General features: G+C 39.8%; 2 protein-coding genes across 2 annotated transcripts; one reads left to right on the top strand and one right to left on the bottom strand.

Moving 5' to 3' along the window:
* Positions 1 to 144: 144 nt before the first annotated feature.
* On the bottom strand, positions 145 to 6908 carry LOC136430667 (nuclear receptor-binding factor 2-like). The gene is made up of 4 exons (XM_066421453.1): positions 6784 to 6908; positions 4760 to 4844; positions 4576 to 4616; positions 145 to 1176 (listed from the first exon to the last, which is right to left on the bottom strand). The coding sequence occupies exons 1-4, from the start codon at positions 6814 to 6816 to the stop codon at positions 436 to 438; spliced, it is 900 nt and encodes a 299-aa protein (XP_066277550.1). The 5' UTR covers positions 6817 to 6908; the 3' UTR covers positions 145 to 435.
* A 419-nt stretch (positions 6909 to 7327) lies between these two features.
* On the top strand, positions 7328 to 13302 carry LOC136429422 (protein D2-like). Its single transcript, XM_066419252.1, has 4 exons — positions 7328 to 7582; positions 8586 to 8684; positions 9446 to 9515; positions 11884 to 13302. Exons 1-4 carry the CDS (start codon positions 7328 to 7330, stop codon positions 12072 to 12074), a joined length of 615 nt encoding a protein of 204 aa, XP_066275349.1. The 3' UTR covers positions 12075 to 13302.
* Positions 13303 to 18859: the final 5557 nt, after the last annotated feature.

Below are 18859 nucleotides of genomic sequence, written 5' to 3'. Positions count from 1 at the left end.
CTGCCCCCTATCAGCTTTTATGGAACTGCAGGGGCTAATTTAAGAAGGGGTTGACTTTTGGTATGTTTTTGCTGTATGATCCATTAAGTATTTGGTCAATTCACATATGTCTACATTTGGGCCATGGAAAGAGACAGTCACTGATAATGATATATTCATTCTTTTATTCATTCAGTCTTATTTCACCAGGGTGGCTTCCTTAGAGTTTAGCAATACTTTTCAGGAAGGCCCTGGGAACATACATGCAAACATGTACATGCAGGACAAAACAGCACCAAATGAAGGTAGAGCCTGGAACTGAAACAGGATGACACTCGGGCAAGGACACAACAGCTAATATACAGATTTAAAATAGTGGGCCAGATCTTGGAAGAGGTCCTAGAGACCTACAGTTAACAATTTTTTTCTACCTGACGGTAACCAATTCTCATTTAGTCACTTAAAAGAATCAAAGTCAAAGTCTGGTATCTCAAGCGGGGCCAATGGTGGGATCTCAGACGGAGGGCTTATCTGCTCATCGAATGAGTCGCTTGTGGAAAAAGCTGGACGGATGCTGACGGACAGGTCCTGCCCCGCCCTCTTCCTATCCTCTGCGACGTATCGCTCTATCTGAGTGGTGAGGATGTCTACAGTACGTCTCAACTGTTTATTTTCGGACTTGACAGAGTGGAGTTCATGTTTAGTCTTCTCTAGTTCCTGCAGGAGCGAGGAGACATGGTCCTGGAGCTGATGGTTACTTGTTTTCAGTTCTTCCATTTTCTCCTCGGCGTTTTTTGGCGCTTTTGTCGCCGCGTGGACGCTGCTGCTGAATTTGTCACGGCGGCCATCCTTGTTTAAAAACTGAAGTAGCGAATCTGGCTCGCCGTCATGTATGACGCTTTTTTCGTTACTTCTACCCTGATCAGTTTCGTCGTCGCTGTTCGTTTCATTTTCTTCTTCATCTGGCTCTGATTCGACTTCGCTGTCTCTCTCTGCGTTGGATGCGAGATTCTTCTGTAACTGCTCCTCGGCATCGCGGAGCTCCTTGAGCTCCTTTGCAGCCTGCGCTTTCTTCTGGGCCTCCTTCTCCCGCTGCTCCAGGTACTTCTTGTAACTCTCTGCCCTCCGGTGCTTCTCCCTGATAATGTCCCGCTGCTTGAAGTGGAACTTGTGCTGTAACTGGAGGGACGTCAGGGCCTGGGGAGGAAAGGGAACGGAAAAGTTTGGGAGACAAATTTGTAACTCTCACACTTAACTGCTAAATACAATTATATTCTTTTGGAACATGAAACTTGCTGGGTTAATATTTTCCTGAAGTCTAGGATGATTTAGTTTTGTTTCCGAAATACATCATCATCATCACTTGTACAAAGCCTTAATCTCTTATAACAGAGTGTGAAGAACAGTCTTTGAGACAATTTGAAAGACACTATTCAGAGTCAGATTTTGTCAGATCAAAAATTTTATGTCCCTTGCCAGTGGCAACATTGTCAACATCCCAGTTTGCCTAACTGGATGGCTTGTAGGGGAACAGGTTTTCAGCGCGTGAAAAAGTTGCGCGTGAAAATTTGAGCGTGAAAAAATAACTTTTTAAAAATGTGTCAGAAAATGTGCAGTATAATTTTCTTGGACAGGAAAATGTGATCTCGTGATACACTTCATCAGACACCTGAAATTATGGTTTGAAAAGTTTTGATTTTTAAGTCCTTTGGGAATAGGTCCCTTGGGAATAGTTAAACTTTTTGGGGCTTGAAACCTAAACATTTGAAAATCACTTAAATCTTTAAGAAATACAGTCAACTTACTTATATAAGGTTTTGTATTGTAAAATGTAACTATTTGAAGCTTTTCCCCATTCTATTAGCCTAATTTCATCTCTTCTCAAACAGATTCTTTCACACGCAAATTTCAAACTTTTTTGTGTGTGAAAACTTGACATTTGAAAATCACTTAAAAATCACTTGAAGATTGAAAGAACAACATTTTGAACTTTAGAATGCAACATTAAGATACTTAATTCCATTGTGGGTCATCTTATTTCAAGTTTGAAGCTTAAAACCTCCAAAAAGGTTTTAAATCCCTTGAGAGTCAGCTTAGATATTCCCAAGGGACCTGAAATTCAAACCCAAGATTCAGGAAACAGATGCAAAATCATATCATGGGGTAACATTTTTCTGACTAAGAATTTTGTGGCGCACATTTTCTGACACATTTCTTGAACTTTATTTTTTCACGCGCAAATTTTTCACGCACAAGTTTTTCACGCACAAGTTTTTCACGCGCAAATTTCTCACGCGCACAAAACCCCAACCCGCATGTAGTCTGGTATCACTGAAGAGACAATTAAGTATCAGTGAAGAGCATGTCTGGTATATAAACAAGCTCACTGTATTGACAGTAATTGTGGATCAGTATTGATCATAGTGGGAAACAACCTGTTTATCCTGACTTGCCATCACCCCATGGATGATGTCGACTTGTGGCACTTCATTAGAACCATTAACTTGGATTAGATCATTATCTGCTTGTCTGTCAGGATGAAGGTTATCACAAATCATTTTCCCACAAGTTTCATAACAAACAGTTGAGACAAGGCTAGTATCTCTGACAGATAAGAGATAGATCATAATCTGCTGGTGAGGATTAAGAAAAGGGATTATTGGTAGAGCAAACAAGGTTCAAGAATCTGTGCAAGTGTTCTGCTGCTTGCTGTCCCCATCATTTGGAAAATAATAAATGGTCGGTTAACTGAACAGCCAAAGAGATAACCAAAAAATATCAGGGCTTGAAATCAATTTTGGGGATTATGGGCACTGGTGCACCTAGCCTAAAAATTTAATTTTCCAGAAAAATTTGGTGCACAGCATAGATTTAAGTTGCAAACCTCCAGAGCTCGAATCTGAAATTCTATAGCTAATCATGTAGCTTCTACATACAGCTAACATGTTATTTCTTCTGACATCTAAATGTCAAGAATATGCTGTATAATAGTGTATAATAGTGTATTAAACCCTATACAAATATCTAGGTAGACCCTCTGGCAGTCAACAGTTACATTGACTGCCAGAGGGTCTACCTAGATATAACATGTAGGTGCACAGCTCCTATTTTGGGTGCACAATTTAGAGCCTTGAATATGCTTTAACAGGGATTCACACAGTCTCTCACAGAGGTCATGTCAACAAATGATTCTTGTTAATTAGTCATCTGACAGACTGTTGATTGACAGTCATGTCTGTTGTGTTCCCAGCCATATTATGTGGGATAATAACAGGATGTTACCACAGGACTAGACATAATGATGGGCAGAAATAATTAATTGATATCACATGTAATTATCTTGTAAGTAAACAGATAATGATGAAGGACTTCCTCTGCGAGTGTTGACAGGCGACGACAGGAGTGCACTTCACTGTAGACTTGTGGGTGGACACAGGTTTGTAAAGCAAAGAATACATGTGGGATGACAAAAAAACTTAATTCTGCACTGTGATAACTATCTTATTGATTCTGTGGGGGCCAGTGAAATATAGTGATTGTGGCAGGAGTTTCCTCATCAGATAGTTTTTAAAACATTGTTTATACTATGTAATATTAATAAGATAGGCTTCAGTGTGTTGCCTTAATTCGAATTTCAATATATTGTATCATAACCAAATGTGATATTTAAGGTAGCAACAAAGTTTAGATACATGCACTAGTGCATACAGCAGATCCTGTAATTTATTTATTTCCCAGCCCAAAATAACAACAGGGATTATAGAACAAAGCTTCACAGATTAGTGCCAAATAAACAGCCCTGTCCCTCCCCACTTCACTTCCAGTTGGTATAGCCTCTTCTTCCCCTGTAAGCCCACCCTGCACCAGGAAGTTTTTCATCTTCTTACACTCCTCAAGTCTTACAACGAGACCCTTAAGTATTCCACTGTCTTAGGATTAATGCCATTACTTGTCTTGCTGCCTCTTCAGTATATACAAGTGAGACTTGTAAGTACGTTAGTGTTTACAGACTACAAGGTAATGTGTTCCGCTGACTAACACTGTATGATCTTAAGTTTATAAATAGGATTCTTAAATACAGCGGTGCTTATAGGCTACAGGGTGATCTGTTCCAATAACTTAGTGGCATACAAACAGTCACGTCTGTGAGCCAAAGAAATCAGGATGTTTACAGTGAGAAGTTATGTTTCTTTGGGACGACCTAAACAAACTGTTTGTCATGCAGTATAGATCAAAGGCATAGGACTGACTGACAACAAAAGTAACGAGTCACGTTGACAAATTACAGATTTTGCTGCATACTAGTATGCAAATGTCACCATCCTGACAACAGGTACATCAAACAATTGAAATCCATGTATTTGTCATTCTATTACAGTATTCCTCTGGTCACAGAGAATCCATGGGGCAAGATGTGTGAAAAAGGAGTGCCAACATCCTGGCCAACCAATATCATTGAATTTTACAGTACATGTCAAATGTCATACCCTATTATTCTTTTTCTGTCAGAGAGTGACAAAAGCAAGATGTATGAAAAAGGACAAATCATCAAATTATCCCGATCTATGAACATATTCCCACAATGGAAGCGCACACCTGCGGTACAGACGTCATCTTCATCGCTCTCAGCAGGTGATCTGGAAATACATACAACAACATTTCATTCCTCTTTGATACAACATGAGGAAGAACCAGTTATAATAAGTACATGAAACAATGTGAAGATAATGCTTACTCATAACTTGGGAGGCAAATAAAAGACGAGAACAGGTGAGTTTACCTGCAGCCTTCTCGTGACAGACTATTGCATCATGGTACCTGCCGGCAGTCAGCAGCCGGTCGGCATGGCGACCCTGCTGGTGAGCCTATGGGGGGTGGCGGGGGGGGGAGCACAACATGTTAGTGAATGTCAAGGTAGCAGCTGGAACACAGTATTTCGCCTATAGGGTTTTATATGGTGTAGGACCCCAAAGTGAGAAGGTTCAACGCCTCAACGTAGCACTCTGGGTGCACAAGGAAAGTACAAGAATCTTAAGTACAACCTATACTATAATAGTAACGAATGAATGAATCAATCAAAGTCATCCACATCTAACTGCCCTGGTATACCTTAAAATTAAAGTTAACCCTTATACAGTGGGTAACATTATTTCACAGTGGGTAACATGATGTATCAAATACATGTTGTTAGCAATTTATCCAACATCGGGTGACAGTATCAGACACCTGCATGGGCCCCATATGGCTAAGATTGGCAAGACAAGGAAAAACTGGAGTCAGTCATGGAGATCTAGAGATCCTCAGGAGTGATGACACCATGGCATGATGTTGATGATCAAAAAATAGGTCACATTCATCTGACATTGTGTTATATCTACTGTAGATTCACTTAGTTTCATGGTGGTTTCATTTCGCGGTAGGAGGGAACGGAAATTTTGCTGTATTTTACATTTGTGGTTGAAACACTTCTGTAGTACATTACTAGTCACTGCTAGTAGTCATGCAATGATTAGACACATTCCAGTGTCATGAATTTGCAGTAGAGAGGTCACTGCAAGAAATGCAAAAATAAAACCACCAAGTCTCATGATTTATGGTATCTAACAGTGAGTGACATTAACCCATGGAGGGTTAAATCTATCTAAACACCACTGGCATGATTATCCTAGTTCAAAGTGTGTTTCATCATGACTGACAGCGGTTTACATTACATACATTGTATTTACAACTTACAGGTGGGTGTCATTCATCCTACAGTGGGTGTAATATCATTTCCAAGAGTGGGTGGCATCTATCTAACCGTGGGTGGTATCATCCCACACTGGGGGACATTATCAGTCAGTAGGTGGTAGTATAGCCTGGTAACCATTCCTATGGGCTGGCCCCAGGCTGCTGAGCATCCAGGCTTTTTGTGACTGCCTATCTTTCCAGCCACCCTTTCTGATTAATGCTGTCCAGTAGAAGCTAATGCCTAACACCATAGCGTAGCTGTGCCGAGCAGCTTCCAATGGTATGGTTACCAAGAAAGTGAGAATAGTACAACATGTGAGAACTGCAGGAGTGAAGACCAGGGTTCTACAGGCCTGGTGCCTTAATTAATTCCTTCCCGAAGACGGTATTCAGTTATGACAGAGGCTGTTGACAGGCTAGCCTGTCAATAAGGATTCTTACCCCGCTATTGACAGGCTAGCCTGTCAAAAATCATTTATACAGTGACATAATGCAATAGTGGGTTTACATCGCATTCAGGTGACAGGTGACATGAGGTACATAATTTCTTATTAATAAAGTAATGTCAACTGATCTCTGACAGTCTAACATGTCAGAAAAAACTTGCGAGAAGTAAAACACACAGAAATGTGACAGCATGGAAGCACACAATAGCATGAAATGTCGTGTAGACATATGAAGATGAAAAGTGTAGACATGCTGTCATCTCATAGTAACATACGAACATGTCGATTTTCACCCTTCATCTATATCGCGCATACACAAATTTTGACCAACGTCTGGCAAGTAAGATTGATTGTTCGTCTTAAATGTTAGCGTGAAGTCAACCCAATGTGTTCTAATTACTTGATGTCAGCTAATTCTTCTGATTGCGATACGAGAAAACAAGAATAGATTTCCCCCTCCCCCTTGTTATAACTAGTCTACACCCACCCACCCACCCACCCACACAAGCACCTGTTTTTACACTGTTGTGGGTGTAATTCTTCCTCACCAATTCAAACAAATTATGATACGTTGAACTGTATTCAATCCTGATGATATGCTAAATGTTTGAGTATAACGTATACCTACCAGATTCAACGGAGAAGAATCTTCGACAGACATTTCTTTTTACAAAATGTTGACAGTAACATCATAACATCTTTGTTCGGCCATTGCTCTTTTGGTCAGTGCCTTTGATTCTGTTGTGCGTACTTTCTATGATATATGAAGAAAATAAGAAATGAGACCAAGAATTTTCCATAGCTTTTCATTAGATTATTATTTTGATGTGATAAATGTCAAAAAATATGTTAAGTATTGAATATATATGGTGAAAATGAACAGGCGCTAAATATAAAAAGCCTCGAACATAAGGTTGTTCGTCAGCACAGTTCACTTACTAATGGGGGAATGCAAATCTTATATCGTCCTTTTCTTCTCTTGTATGTCAATCATATCTCACAAATTTGCCAGAAATTATTAGTTACTATTGTTTTTATTAATATGGTCTATAATATAATTGTTTGTACTTTTAATTTCATACGCACTGTGAATTCAAATCAAACATGGTATCCCCATACTTTGTTATGGACTGTTCCCACCGAACAAGTAGAATGAAAAAACTGCTGTAAAAATGGCGTCGAAGTTGAAGTTGACGGTGGGCGTGTGTTTTGTCACTTTTGTCACATTGCTTTACTTCGTTACCCCAGGAGAAGACGTGTTGAAAGATCAGAGAGGGATAGACCAGGCGGTATGCAGCCAAGGAGAAGACAAAATTCTAACCGTCCAGTATGACTTTATGAACGGCCCGGTTCTCTGCGGCCAGGACGTCCCACTGGGGTTGTTCCACAGTCGGCCCCCCTCCGTCAAGTACGAACACGCAGAGAAGGTATTAATTAAACCTCCTTGGTATTATAAAACATATCTTGTACAAAGACTAACAATGCACTCTCTCCCGTCACACCATGACCAAAGTTTGATATTGTTGAAAAAGGGAAAGTAAAAAAAAAAAAATTGTGACGTGGCGCGGCCATAATTTGTTTTTGTTGCCTATACTATAGTTATATAACGCAGCAGTGAAAGTTGCCTGACGTCACGCCAGGTGTTTGGTGGGTAAACAGGTGTATCCGGGTTGGTAGTTGAAACAAGTTGTTCATTTAAAACTTCGGACTGTACATACTACTAGTAGTAGTGTAGTGTACTAGTACGTCTATAATTGTGTCTGCACATCACCAAATTGTATAAACTATTTTTTTTCTTCAAATTTTTGGTGCTTTTTAGCTGATTTACCATGAAGTCTATTGACAAAATGTGAAATATGTCAGTGGCATCACATGATAGATACTTCATATAAAAAGTTTTTAGGATTCTATTTAATGCTTGTACAGTTTAGTATATTCCATTCTATGAATAAATGCAATACTAACGTAACTAAGTACACTTTAGGAGGAGATAACCCTTACTGTGTACAAAAAGGTAGATACATCTAAGATTGTTTAGACGTATAAATCACGTAATAGCTAATAAAGAATCAGTAGTGTGAAAAAACGTTAATCTCAACATGAGATTAACGTTTTTTCACACTGTATACTGTACTTGTATGTACGTTACTTAATTTGTATCCACTTGTATCTGTTTGTATGTAGGTATGTATAGAATTATTTAGATGTAGTAGAACTTACGAAAGTTGCTGTAATTTTGTTGTGTCAATGATTGAATAAAGATTGTATTTATACAAACCAATTTACAAAATTCAGTAAATGGATCAGTCTAATTCTTTATAATCCAAATTATTGATTGATTTGCAAAATGTAACAAAAGACCCTGACTGATCATTATGCTCGTCATGGTGGTGTTTTGTTGTGTACTAATTTGTTTATTTGTCCCTGCAGGGCTCCCGCTACCTGCTTGCAATGGTTGACCCTGATGCCCCCTCAGCTAAAAACCCTCAAATGAAGTACTGGCGACACTGGCTGGTCACTTTCATCTCGGTAAGACTTTTTTTTAAAAATGTGAATTTTTGTACTGTTTAACTTTTAGGGATTGGGATACATGTAGATAGCCTGGAGTCCAGCATTCTTAGCTTTGGTCTGCTTCCAACGTCTTTTTGGCGTGGTAGCGATGTTGCCATGGGAGCAGATCTGGACCAAAAGTAAAAAGGCTGGACTCCAGGCTATGGGATAAAGGCATCATGATACTGAGTTCTGCGCAATTTTGGCTGTGTGGGTGACACTGATCCTACCTTTATACTTCTGTTATGTTTTTAAGAAATATGTACAGATTGTCAGTATGTATCACTAAAATTAAACAGACAAACATTGTGCAACTGTGGATGTCAGTGGAAAAGAGAATAAAAATACCCAAACTGTGTATGGTGTGCATGATATACAAGCTGCTAGAAGAGATCAAGGAACAGTCATGAAGTTTCTTATTTATTTCCAATCATATGTAAGGACCCAGCTCATTCTCAGTGTTTTGCGCCTGGTTTTTGGAACATTTAGGAGACGGCGAACTGTTAAAAACTAGTTCTAGAAAAGAATAATTTTATTGAATGTTACAGAAACAGATATAAGGCACAAAGACACAACTGTTAAAAACTAGTCCTAGAAAAGAATAATTTTATTGAATGTTACAGAAACAGATGTAAGGCACAAAGACTGAGCTGGATCCTTACATCTGCTTGGAGATTTGTTTCATACATTTCTTCTTTTGTTACCTTGGAGAGGTAACAACACTGTTGTCTCTTCCACAGGGTGATGATTTGCAGAAAGGTATACAGAGTAAGGACTGGGGTTCCACTGGATTTGGAAACATCTTGACAAGTATGTGTATTTGTGGTAGCATTCAAATTACTTGGATGGGAAATCTGATAGTGAATGTTGTTAACAAATAAGGCAACTTGAACATAATTTCATGGATGACATTGTCAAGAAACTCAAATTCAAGAATCAAGGTCTGCTGAAGAAAACAAGCAGCATTGTGTTGGTGTAATGGTTAGGGTGTTTGGCCCAGAGCCCAGAGGTGCTGGGTTCAAATCCTCTGACATGCCACACAGTGGATAATATCCCACTGCCCCTATGGCCTCAAAATGGCCATGGGACTACCGTTAGGCTTTACCTTTTTAATTAAAAGCCTTTTTTAAGAAACAAGATTTAATCAAATTTTAAAAAAAGGTAAGGAGAAAAGTTTGGATGTTTGAAGCTGGCCAGTCTCTGCCTGAAAGTTGGACTAAGTCTGTTTTCAAACCAAAACTCACATATACATGGCCTCTTCTTTATTCAGATGGTTCTCCTGCTGTGTTGTTCAGACTTGAATAGATACAATGTGAACATGTTAGCAACATATGGGGTCAAGGTTGTGATCTTTACAGTCTCCAGCTTTAGTGTGTAGGTGGTGATCACTCAATTCTTTTTCAGTGCCACCTTGAGTGCTTTAATTCAAGACTTTCATCCATCATGATCATAAAGTGCCTGATTTTATCAAGGTTCATCATTACATAACATGTTTTGTACCTACTACATGTATTTTTATGAAATCTTGACTGTAAGGCTAAACCTTGTCTGTGAATTGTCTGTGAATGTCTGTGATTTCTGACATTTTTTCCCACCTGGCTCGACACTGCAGCCTATGAACCCCCCACCCCGCCCCCAGGCTCGGGCCGCCATCGCTACCAGTTTCTCCTCTTTCTGGAGCCACCCACACATCCCATAATACTCACTCAGGAACAGCAGAAACACCGCGGCAAGTTTGACCTACAGGCTTTCCTGCAGGAGATGAAATTCGAGACCCCGATAGCCGCTACTGAGTTTGTAACAGAGAATGCTGGAGATCGAGATGAACTCTAACCTTAGATTTTTTGTAACAAGAATAACATTCATTCCTGACGGAATGTACTAGTATAACAATGGCCTGCTGAACCAAGAAATCTTATTATTAAGCTTAGTGAAATACTGTCTTTGTTGTGGGGAAAAGCTACATTTTTAGTTATGATGCAACAGAATGATACTGTGGTCATGAAATTTTTAATGTGTTGGTTTTGTATTGATTACTTTTAAAAATATAAGAGAATATTCATGCATGATAAAATCAGTTGTTTCTGATGCCTGGTGACAGTATTCTAAGTACAGTTCAAAGAATCTAAAGGAACTATGAATACTGCTCTATCTTTCCTGTTGAATGCTTTCTTTATTGTTGTCATGGTCTTTTTCAGCCTCATAAATAAGGGACTACTACTGAATAGAAACTTGTAGCATTTCAGTCTGTCTTCATACACTACATAACTGCCATTATGCATTGTCTTTTGTGTTTTGCATGCTTTTACACCTGCTGCAGGGTCAGTCTGGGTACCTCCACGGAGCGCTGGTGATGGGGCGGAATATGTTCCTTCTGATCACAATCTTTCTCCCTCCATAGATGTCTTCGCAGGTTTCTAATGAGGAGAAATGGAACAAGGCTGCGTTGTTCTTTCCCTCTCATTGTAGTAAGCAGACTCAGGGGCAAGGTCATTGTGCAAATTTCGTGGTGCAACAAGGTTGTGGTGCAAAGGTCATAGTGCAAGGTCAAGTAGTAATGGTGCCTTTTGCCACTTCAGCAAGAGTCACCAAGTCACTGGATTCAAAATATTGCATATTAGCAACAGTTAATATTTCATCATCTGTCATTTTTCTGGAGGGTGCTCTACAGATTTGTTCTGTAGCAGATTAGCTAAAACTAGTAAAAGTGAAAAGTGTAACTTGCTACAGCTTGAAGCTAGTGTACATTCTGTGCTTTGAAGTAATAAATGCCTTTGTCCTCACCTGAACCACTTCATTCGTTACTTATTCTTTGATTATTTTTAACTTCTGCAGTCATTCAAAGTTTGAAGACTGAACAAATGCCAGTACCCTACATGTACGATTAAGATTGTTAGCGAAAATTCAGTGCCAAAACCAGGAACAAAGATGCAACGACTTCTGCACAAACACCACATATCTTGATATCCCCATTCAGCAAACAGAATGATCTTTGAGCTGAAAAAGGAGATGCAACAGACTTCTGTAATCAACCAAATTAGTGGGATGATAAAGGTATATTTCTCAGATTCGTGGAAGAGCACAACATACATCGGCCACGTCAGAACGATATCCGTAGCCTTATGTCATACTTGTAGCCTCAGCCACAAGTGATGGTCTTCCTCCTCTCCGTTGCTAGGTTACGCAGATCCAACACCACCTGGACGATCTGGTCCACATCGCTACCAGTTCTTCCTCTACCGCCTGCAACCAGGCCAGGACAAGACCTTGAACAGCAATGGTCGCGGGCAGTTTGACCTTCCAGCGTTTGCAGCTGACCTTGAAGGCCCTGTGGCTGCTACAGAATTTACAGCAGAAAACAAAGAGTAAAATTTTGCAAAAAGGCCCAAAGATAGCCCTAGCTGGAAATGTGTTAAAACAAACGCATTAAAAATTCCAAAAGTTATGGTTGAAACTGTAAGCTTTTATCCGACACTAAGCATTAGAAATAGTAGTTGTTTTATTCCAATTTCCAACATCAGCTTTTTGAGCTAAAAACAGGTTCCTTCCAAAACTGGTGAAATATTGACAAATTTGCAGGTGATTTGGGCAAATTTGGAGGTTGTTTTTCTGAATTCCAGACAGGTTAGACATGGATACAAAACAAAGTCATTCATGTATTCTCATATTGGTTTCTTCCATTCCCAAAGGACAACGCCGAAAGGCAGGCCAATCTAATTACCACTTTGATGTGCAGCAAAAATGGCTGGAAAATCGTTAGCCGGTCTGTGTTGTTTTCTGCGTCATTAGATTTGGGCCCAGCGGACATTATTAGACAGTGAACCTGGCCGGGATGACGTCAGTTGTGCTGGTAATTTGATTTGCCTGTCTCTAATGTATGTTGCTGGGCCCACTTCTGCCTAAAATAGTATCATTAATGCTGGTACTGATGAGGACTTGTGCCGACTTTCATGTTTTTCTGACATCCCAAATTTTGGGAAAATTCTACTGGGAACACTTTTCTTGCATGGTTTCATTTGATTGGCGTTGGAATGTCCAGATTTTTGTCAGTCCAAGATTTAGGAATGGTCAGAACTTTGGTCAGACGTCTTTTGAATCTTAGTATTGATTGTGTGCCCATTGCACTTAGTTGTTATTTAGGCGGGTATACTATCTGAGAAATGGAAATCCAGACTTTGAAAACAGAAATGATACATGGCATTTCGCTTTTCAATATTATATTCTGGCTCTAATCAAAGAAGTTGTGTATATTCATATATCTATAGAAAATGACCAAAGTGTTCTATTCATATTTTGGAGTTCTGCACGTATGTATAGACTCACTCTAGCTGGTGATCTTTATGCAAGAAACTATATCTTTATAATAACTAATATATACATACATGTACATACATACACTGACAAAGAATCTAAGCTAGATACCCACCTGTTGCTTTTAAGGTGGTAACTTGGGGTACTTTGCTCCTCCTGAGTTTTACCCACCCACCAATTCTGATGTATGACTGCTTTTACCTTAGATGCTCAATATTTGCTATGATAAGAGTGTCCAGTAAGACTGGTGGTCAGCTATGTGCAATAAAAGGAAGACTCAGCCATGCCCTGTTGTATTTTTGTGACCCTCTATGTAAGTGCTTTTGTTACCAATGACACCGATGAAAGAGTTCCTGATAACATTCAACCATGATAAGTATTATTCTTTTGATAAAGAAAGATGTTTGTACAAAATATATGCACCCTTCTGATGTTAGTGGACATCAGACCTTACAAATCATACTTCCAGTTCTTGATTCCTACCACTTGGTAATTAAGTTGAATTCAGCCAAAGGCATTGCAGTGAACATTGTAGCCATCTCGGAACTGGCACCACAACTTTAAAAAAAGTTATTTGGGAAGCAAACTGTATAATCAAGGAGGTTAGAAAATAAATTTTAGCCTCCATTGTATACTAGTAGTCATTGTGATTACTTATAATCTCTAGTTATCTTAATACTAGCTTTGTTCACTTCTCAACCACCACTAAGTAAACTGTCCAAATTTGGCTGTACATGTCTCATGACAAAAAAGGTTGCAGTAAATGCATAAAACTGTTCACCACTGTTTGATAATGTAGAGCATTTGTCACTGTAAGAAAGCCAGACGTCCTCTTGAAGTGGGTGGGGTAAGTCGTCCTCCCTACAGCCATGACTTAAGACTTTAACACAGATCCTAGGTTGACTCATAATTGGCACATCTGTTGTCTATGAGTGACAAAACACAGTAATGTTACACTTGACCTACAACAGTCGCACACTGAGTCATTAGAACAGACATAAAGAGGTGGGACATAGTTGACTGAAGAATTTTTGAAGGGTCTGCTGTGTTACAAGACAAATGTCATGACATATGAGTAAGACACTCCAGCCTTGAAGGTCATGATCACATACCAACGACATAACAAGAGAAAATTGCAATGCCAGACTTTATTTTGGTCTGGAAAAGTTTGAGAGTATTGCTCAAGGAAGTGTCTGCAGTTGCTGATGATAATATTCTGTGGGAGGGTAGACAAAATCGTAAAGATTACTTGTGGGTGGAAGGGGTGAGTAGAATAGGTGTCATTGTTTGACCCAAAGTATAACAATGATTTTTCAATACTTGTGACAAGACATACATCATACATGTATTAACAAATAGATTATCTTCATTATATTTCTATTGGCATTGTCTGCAACCAACAAAACAGACTATAGAGTATACGATGTTTGGAGGCTGGAGCTTGTGATCAGAGGTGAGAGATGCAGAAAAGGGCAGGGGAATGGCAACGGAAGATGTTTTGGCCTTTGGTGGAGAGCCAATGAGTCTTTTATCTGCCTGAGTGAGGACCAGGGAAAATTGATAGTCTGATTGACACTGACAACCAGCCCTCCCCTAGAGGGAATATCGCACGGTCCCTAAACAGCTACTAGTTTTACGTTGGACTGCAAGTTCTTTTGGTTTGTTGGTGACTCATGAAACGTGGGCTGACCAAAACATAGGTGGGCCAACATTAAATGTCAGGGGGCACTGTGAGCTAACTAGAAATGTCAGGACGGAGAGGGTCACGGTAGTCCAAAAAGAAATGCTTGAGGTCATGCTTCAGACGAGAAAGTGTTCTGTCATGTCAAGGACGGTTACGGAAAATACCGAGCGCATCTCCAAGCAGATATTGGGAACGAAGAGCGAACGGGTTTGCGGCTGCCAGATTTGTGGATTTTGAATTGTCAACTTTAGGTTAGGATTGGGGAACCTCCTGTCAATAGCCTTGGTAATTTTCTAACACACGTTGCATGGGAAAGGTAGACAACGTCACGATATTCTGTCCGAACATCTGCTTGGAGATTACACTAGCTCCCTCCTTCCTGGAAAAAGTTCATATTGACTTTCTAGATCTCGCCAAAAATTATCCGGATGATCTTAGGTCAGTCTTGTTACTGCGCCGAATGATTCATCGGAGGAAAATGTGTTTGGTTTGGATCTACTGTTACGGTAAACACACTCTTCAATCTAGTGACAAACCGCTTGTTAAAATACAAATGTAAGTAGATGTAAAAGCACAGAGGCAAAAAATCCCAGGGGGAAGAGTTGCTAACATGCTACACTTTCAACTATGACGACACAAGGTAATCTTGAGTTGAAAGTTAAAATCATTTCCACAACTTTCTGTATATAGGCGTGCAGCCTTGTCTCTATCTACGATGGCTATACGGAGAATACTAGTATTAGTCAGGTGAGTTTGGCCACCAATAGCGTTTCATTCGGAGGGGGGTGTTCCTCTTTCTGATATATAAAGTGGGTTTTTGCATGACCCGACCGGGGTTTGAACCTGTGACCTTAATCTAATCCGCCCATTTTTGTCGACTAGTGAAGCCCAGAAGGTGAAGATAAAATTTTCCTGGAAGCCTATTGTGCCTTATCGAGAAGAGTACGGGTGACCCGGTTTACTTGGACAAATTGAGGACACCACAGGCGCGTGCTTTCTCTCCTGTCACTCGATGGTCAATTTTCTAGGAAGTCTTTTGTGTCTGTCCGGATAGACCCGAGGGTAGTGATTTTCTGCGCGTGAAAAGGCCTGGAATATGCAAACTAGCCGATTGCAAGTGTATATTGCTGTTTTAAACTCAAAAGTTGGAAAAATTACTTGAAATGGGATAAAGAGGTATTGTTGCCTTTGAGTCTGTTTGACAAAACATGGTCCATTTTTAGTGTTTTAGGTTTCTACGGTCAAGCTTTCACGCACAAAAAATTGAATCTGCTTGAGAAAATAGTAGAGATAGCTTATAAGTTAGAATGGAGAAAAGGTCCATGTTGTAACATTTTACAATAAACTACCTATAGTATACGAGTAAATTTTCCATGTATTTCTGACAAATTCAAGTGATTTTCACGCGCAAAAAAGTTTGAAAGCTTTTTCACTTGAAGATATGCAAATCAATCTATTCCCGAGGAACCTAAAATCATGAGTTTTTCAAACAAAACATTCAGGTACTATATATTTTCTGACATATGTCAGTGACTTTCGGTGCAAGTTTTTCACTCAGAGAAAACCCGTTCCCTACCCGGGGCAGTGGTCAGTGTGGTGTCGTTCCCAGGGCAGTAGATCAGGTTGTCGTCAGTCCAGGATCAACCGTGCATTTCTGCGAAATAGACTATAGTAAGCTCATACAAGCAGACGTTTGGCTACGCCTTATTGTGCAGCATTTCCTATGTCTCTCCGGTGGTGCATATTTGTCTTACCACCTTCGCCACACATCTTCTCTAAGATCCATTGACAAACAAACAAAATATTAGAAATCCCCAGCAGATGTTGGGAGGCAAGATCATCAGTACATTTTCCTAGCTGCCAGTTTCTGTCACAACTTGCCTCGTCAAAGCTAGGAAAATGTAACGATTTTGCCCCCCCCCCCCCAACATCTGCTTGGTGATTACTGACAAACTACTTACAATTCCCTGACTTACGACGTTTTCCGTTGAATTTGAAGCGTTTCGGCCGCGCGCGTGTCCAGGCTGGAGTCTAGTGGACTCGACATTCCCCCTCCCACGGTCGGCCCAAGGCGCAGGTCATTAGCCTTGTTTGTTTAGCCGGTAACCATGGTGATACGAGATTCCTACATGCTTTCTCCTTTTCGTCAGCGAGTCTGGAGGTTTAGAAAATGTGGTTTCACACGAAACTAGTGTTTGACCAGAGAGAGAGAGAACTCTGAGAGGAATAACTATAGCCAAGAAGAGAGAAACGCACCAAACAGGCATTGGGCACAATGGACTTTGTGGAAAGTTATATCTTTGAATCCTAGACTTCCATGAAAATCATTTATTTGTCTCATAGGCCTCCGCAGAGGGAAATGGGCGTTAATTCAGGACAAGTAAAAAAATATTACTCTTGATCTACACTCCCCATTATGACGACACCAGGAAACGTGCTGCATGTAATTAATGAGGATTCGAAGTAATCGAAGGCGACAATTTTCTACGAAGCTCATTGTGTCTGCCCGGATAGACCCGCGGCTATGGTGTCGACCCAACAGGTGTTCGGGTTATCGGAAGTCATCTCTCCCGACGTTACAGATTTGGGCTCCGTTGTAGACTTTATCATTTCTTAAAGGCTCGTAATAAGAAATGATAATGTAATGATAAAACGGTAACTGAAACAAAACAGCCGGAGGGAGTCCACAACCGAGGTACCGACAGTCAAGCTTGTCTTATCAAACCGATACTACCATCCGCCCATATGTGTACATGAGTTTTACCTCAGTTGAAGATGACTGCTGTGCCATTTAGAGTGTTCAGTAATGACAACAGGATCGTCAAATCATGACACAAATAGAAATGTCAAAGTGCGACAACAATCATGCGCTTTGTGAGCAATTGTTGCTGTCTTTCGTTCTGACGATTGTCATCTAATGTTTGTCCGGCCTATGTCCTAATAGCCGGCTAGCCCCAAAAAGGATCATTGTATAACAGACCGTGTGGTTATTGTCTGTTTGTAGCTAATATCTATGATTTCTACTGATGTGTCATGATCATGTGCTGGAGATAAAAACAAATAAGGCTATAGGGAGTCCAGCAAGGGCAGACTGTGCACTATATAATGTCCTTGCTTCGAGGGAAAAAAAATCAAAAGTCTAAACGTGACACGGTGACAGACAATTTTTTTACTGTTCATAATGATCAAATCAAACTATGGGAAGCCATAATGATATTTCAATTTTTCTGTCATCCTTTATTTTTGTCACCTACCAATATGTGTTTCTTATCAATGCTCTATATCTTGTTGTATTATGAATGGATTAGCTTTATCTAATCAATTTTAGATTAACAAAGGTAATGTGCGATGACGCCAGTATTATTCATATCATTGCTTCCCTGTTGATGTATAGTGTTGTTTTGTGCTATTACATGTTTAATCATTGAGCTTATTGATTTTTCTTAAATGTTTAGTCATTGAGCTAATTGATTTTCCTTAAAAATAATGTTGTATTACATCTTCATAATCTCTATCAGGATCTCTATTCTCCGATTCTGCCAGATTGCAATATCTACCCTGACATATACATAACTTCTATCATGGTAGTAAGTGTCTTCCTTGTCTTCCTTGTCTCCTGTTGACGATCAGAATCAATAATCACTCGAAACGCCATGTCTTTACGTATTTGTCTATCTAGGCATGTTTTAGAAATATTAATAATAGTCCCAATCAAATCGCACTAGTACTGTGTACCATCATTAAATCGCACGATAGACTAAAATAACTGAATCACGTTGTACTGACGTTTCTGGAGTGAACTTTATTGAATATGGTATACATGTATCTGCTTCTCTTTAAAAACAGATGGGCTAAAAGTAACAATAATTGGAATCTGTAAGATATTCCCATAAAGGCAGAACTTTTCAACCTCGATGTTACTTTAGATCAATGGATTGACTTGAAATTTAGGATTTATAAATAGGAGACATCCTGGCATCCTGATCGGAGTGTGTCGACAGAGACTCCGATCGGATCTCCACCGGTAAAATCGGAGTGTCTGACAGATCGCCATCTTTACTCTGATATATACATGTATATGCAGTACGTAGTTCTCGACTACGACGGACGAACAACAACAACAGTTCTCGTACACAATATCTTACCATTGTGTAGCCAT

The sequence above is a fragment of the Branchiostoma lanceolatum genome, chromosome 3 (assembly GCF_035083965.1).
Source record: "Branchiostoma lanceolatum isolate klBraLanc5 chromosome 3, klBraLanc5.hap2, whole genome shotgun sequence".
In the NCBI taxonomy this organism is placed as follows: domain Eukaryota; kingdom Metazoa; phylum Chordata; class Leptocardii; order Amphioxiformes; family Branchiostomatidae; genus Branchiostoma; species Branchiostoma lanceolatum.
The sequence above is the reverse complement of the archived record's forward strand: the minus strand, read 5'-3'. Positions and strand labels throughout refer to the sequence as shown.

Bases quoted from the DNA above. Each gene is read 5' to 3' on its own strand.
- LOC136430667 (XM_066421453.1), bottom strand. From the start codon at position 6,816: ATGTCTGTCGAAGATTCTTCTCCGTTGAATCTG. The intron at 4,845-6,783 runs GTAGGTATACGT...CACCCCCCATAG, and splicing joins ATTCTTCTCCGTTGAATCTG to GCTCACCAGCAGGGTCGCCA. The intron at 4,617-4,759 runs GTAAACTCACCT...ATGTATTTCCAG, and splicing joins CTGTCACGAGAAGGCTGCAG to ATCACCTGCTGAGAGCGATG.
- LOC136429422 (XM_066419252.1), top strand. From the start codon at position 7,328: ATGGCGTCGAAGTTGAAGTTGACGGTGGGCGTGTGTTTTGTCACTTTT. The intron at 7,583-8,585 runs GTATTAATTAAA...TTGTCCCTGCAG, and splicing joins AGTACGAACACGCAGAGAAG to GGCTCCCGCTACCTGCTTGC. The intron at 9,516-11,883 runs GTATGTGTATTT...CTCCGTTGCTAG, and splicing joins ATTTGGAAACATCTTGACAA to GTTACGCAGATCCAACACCA.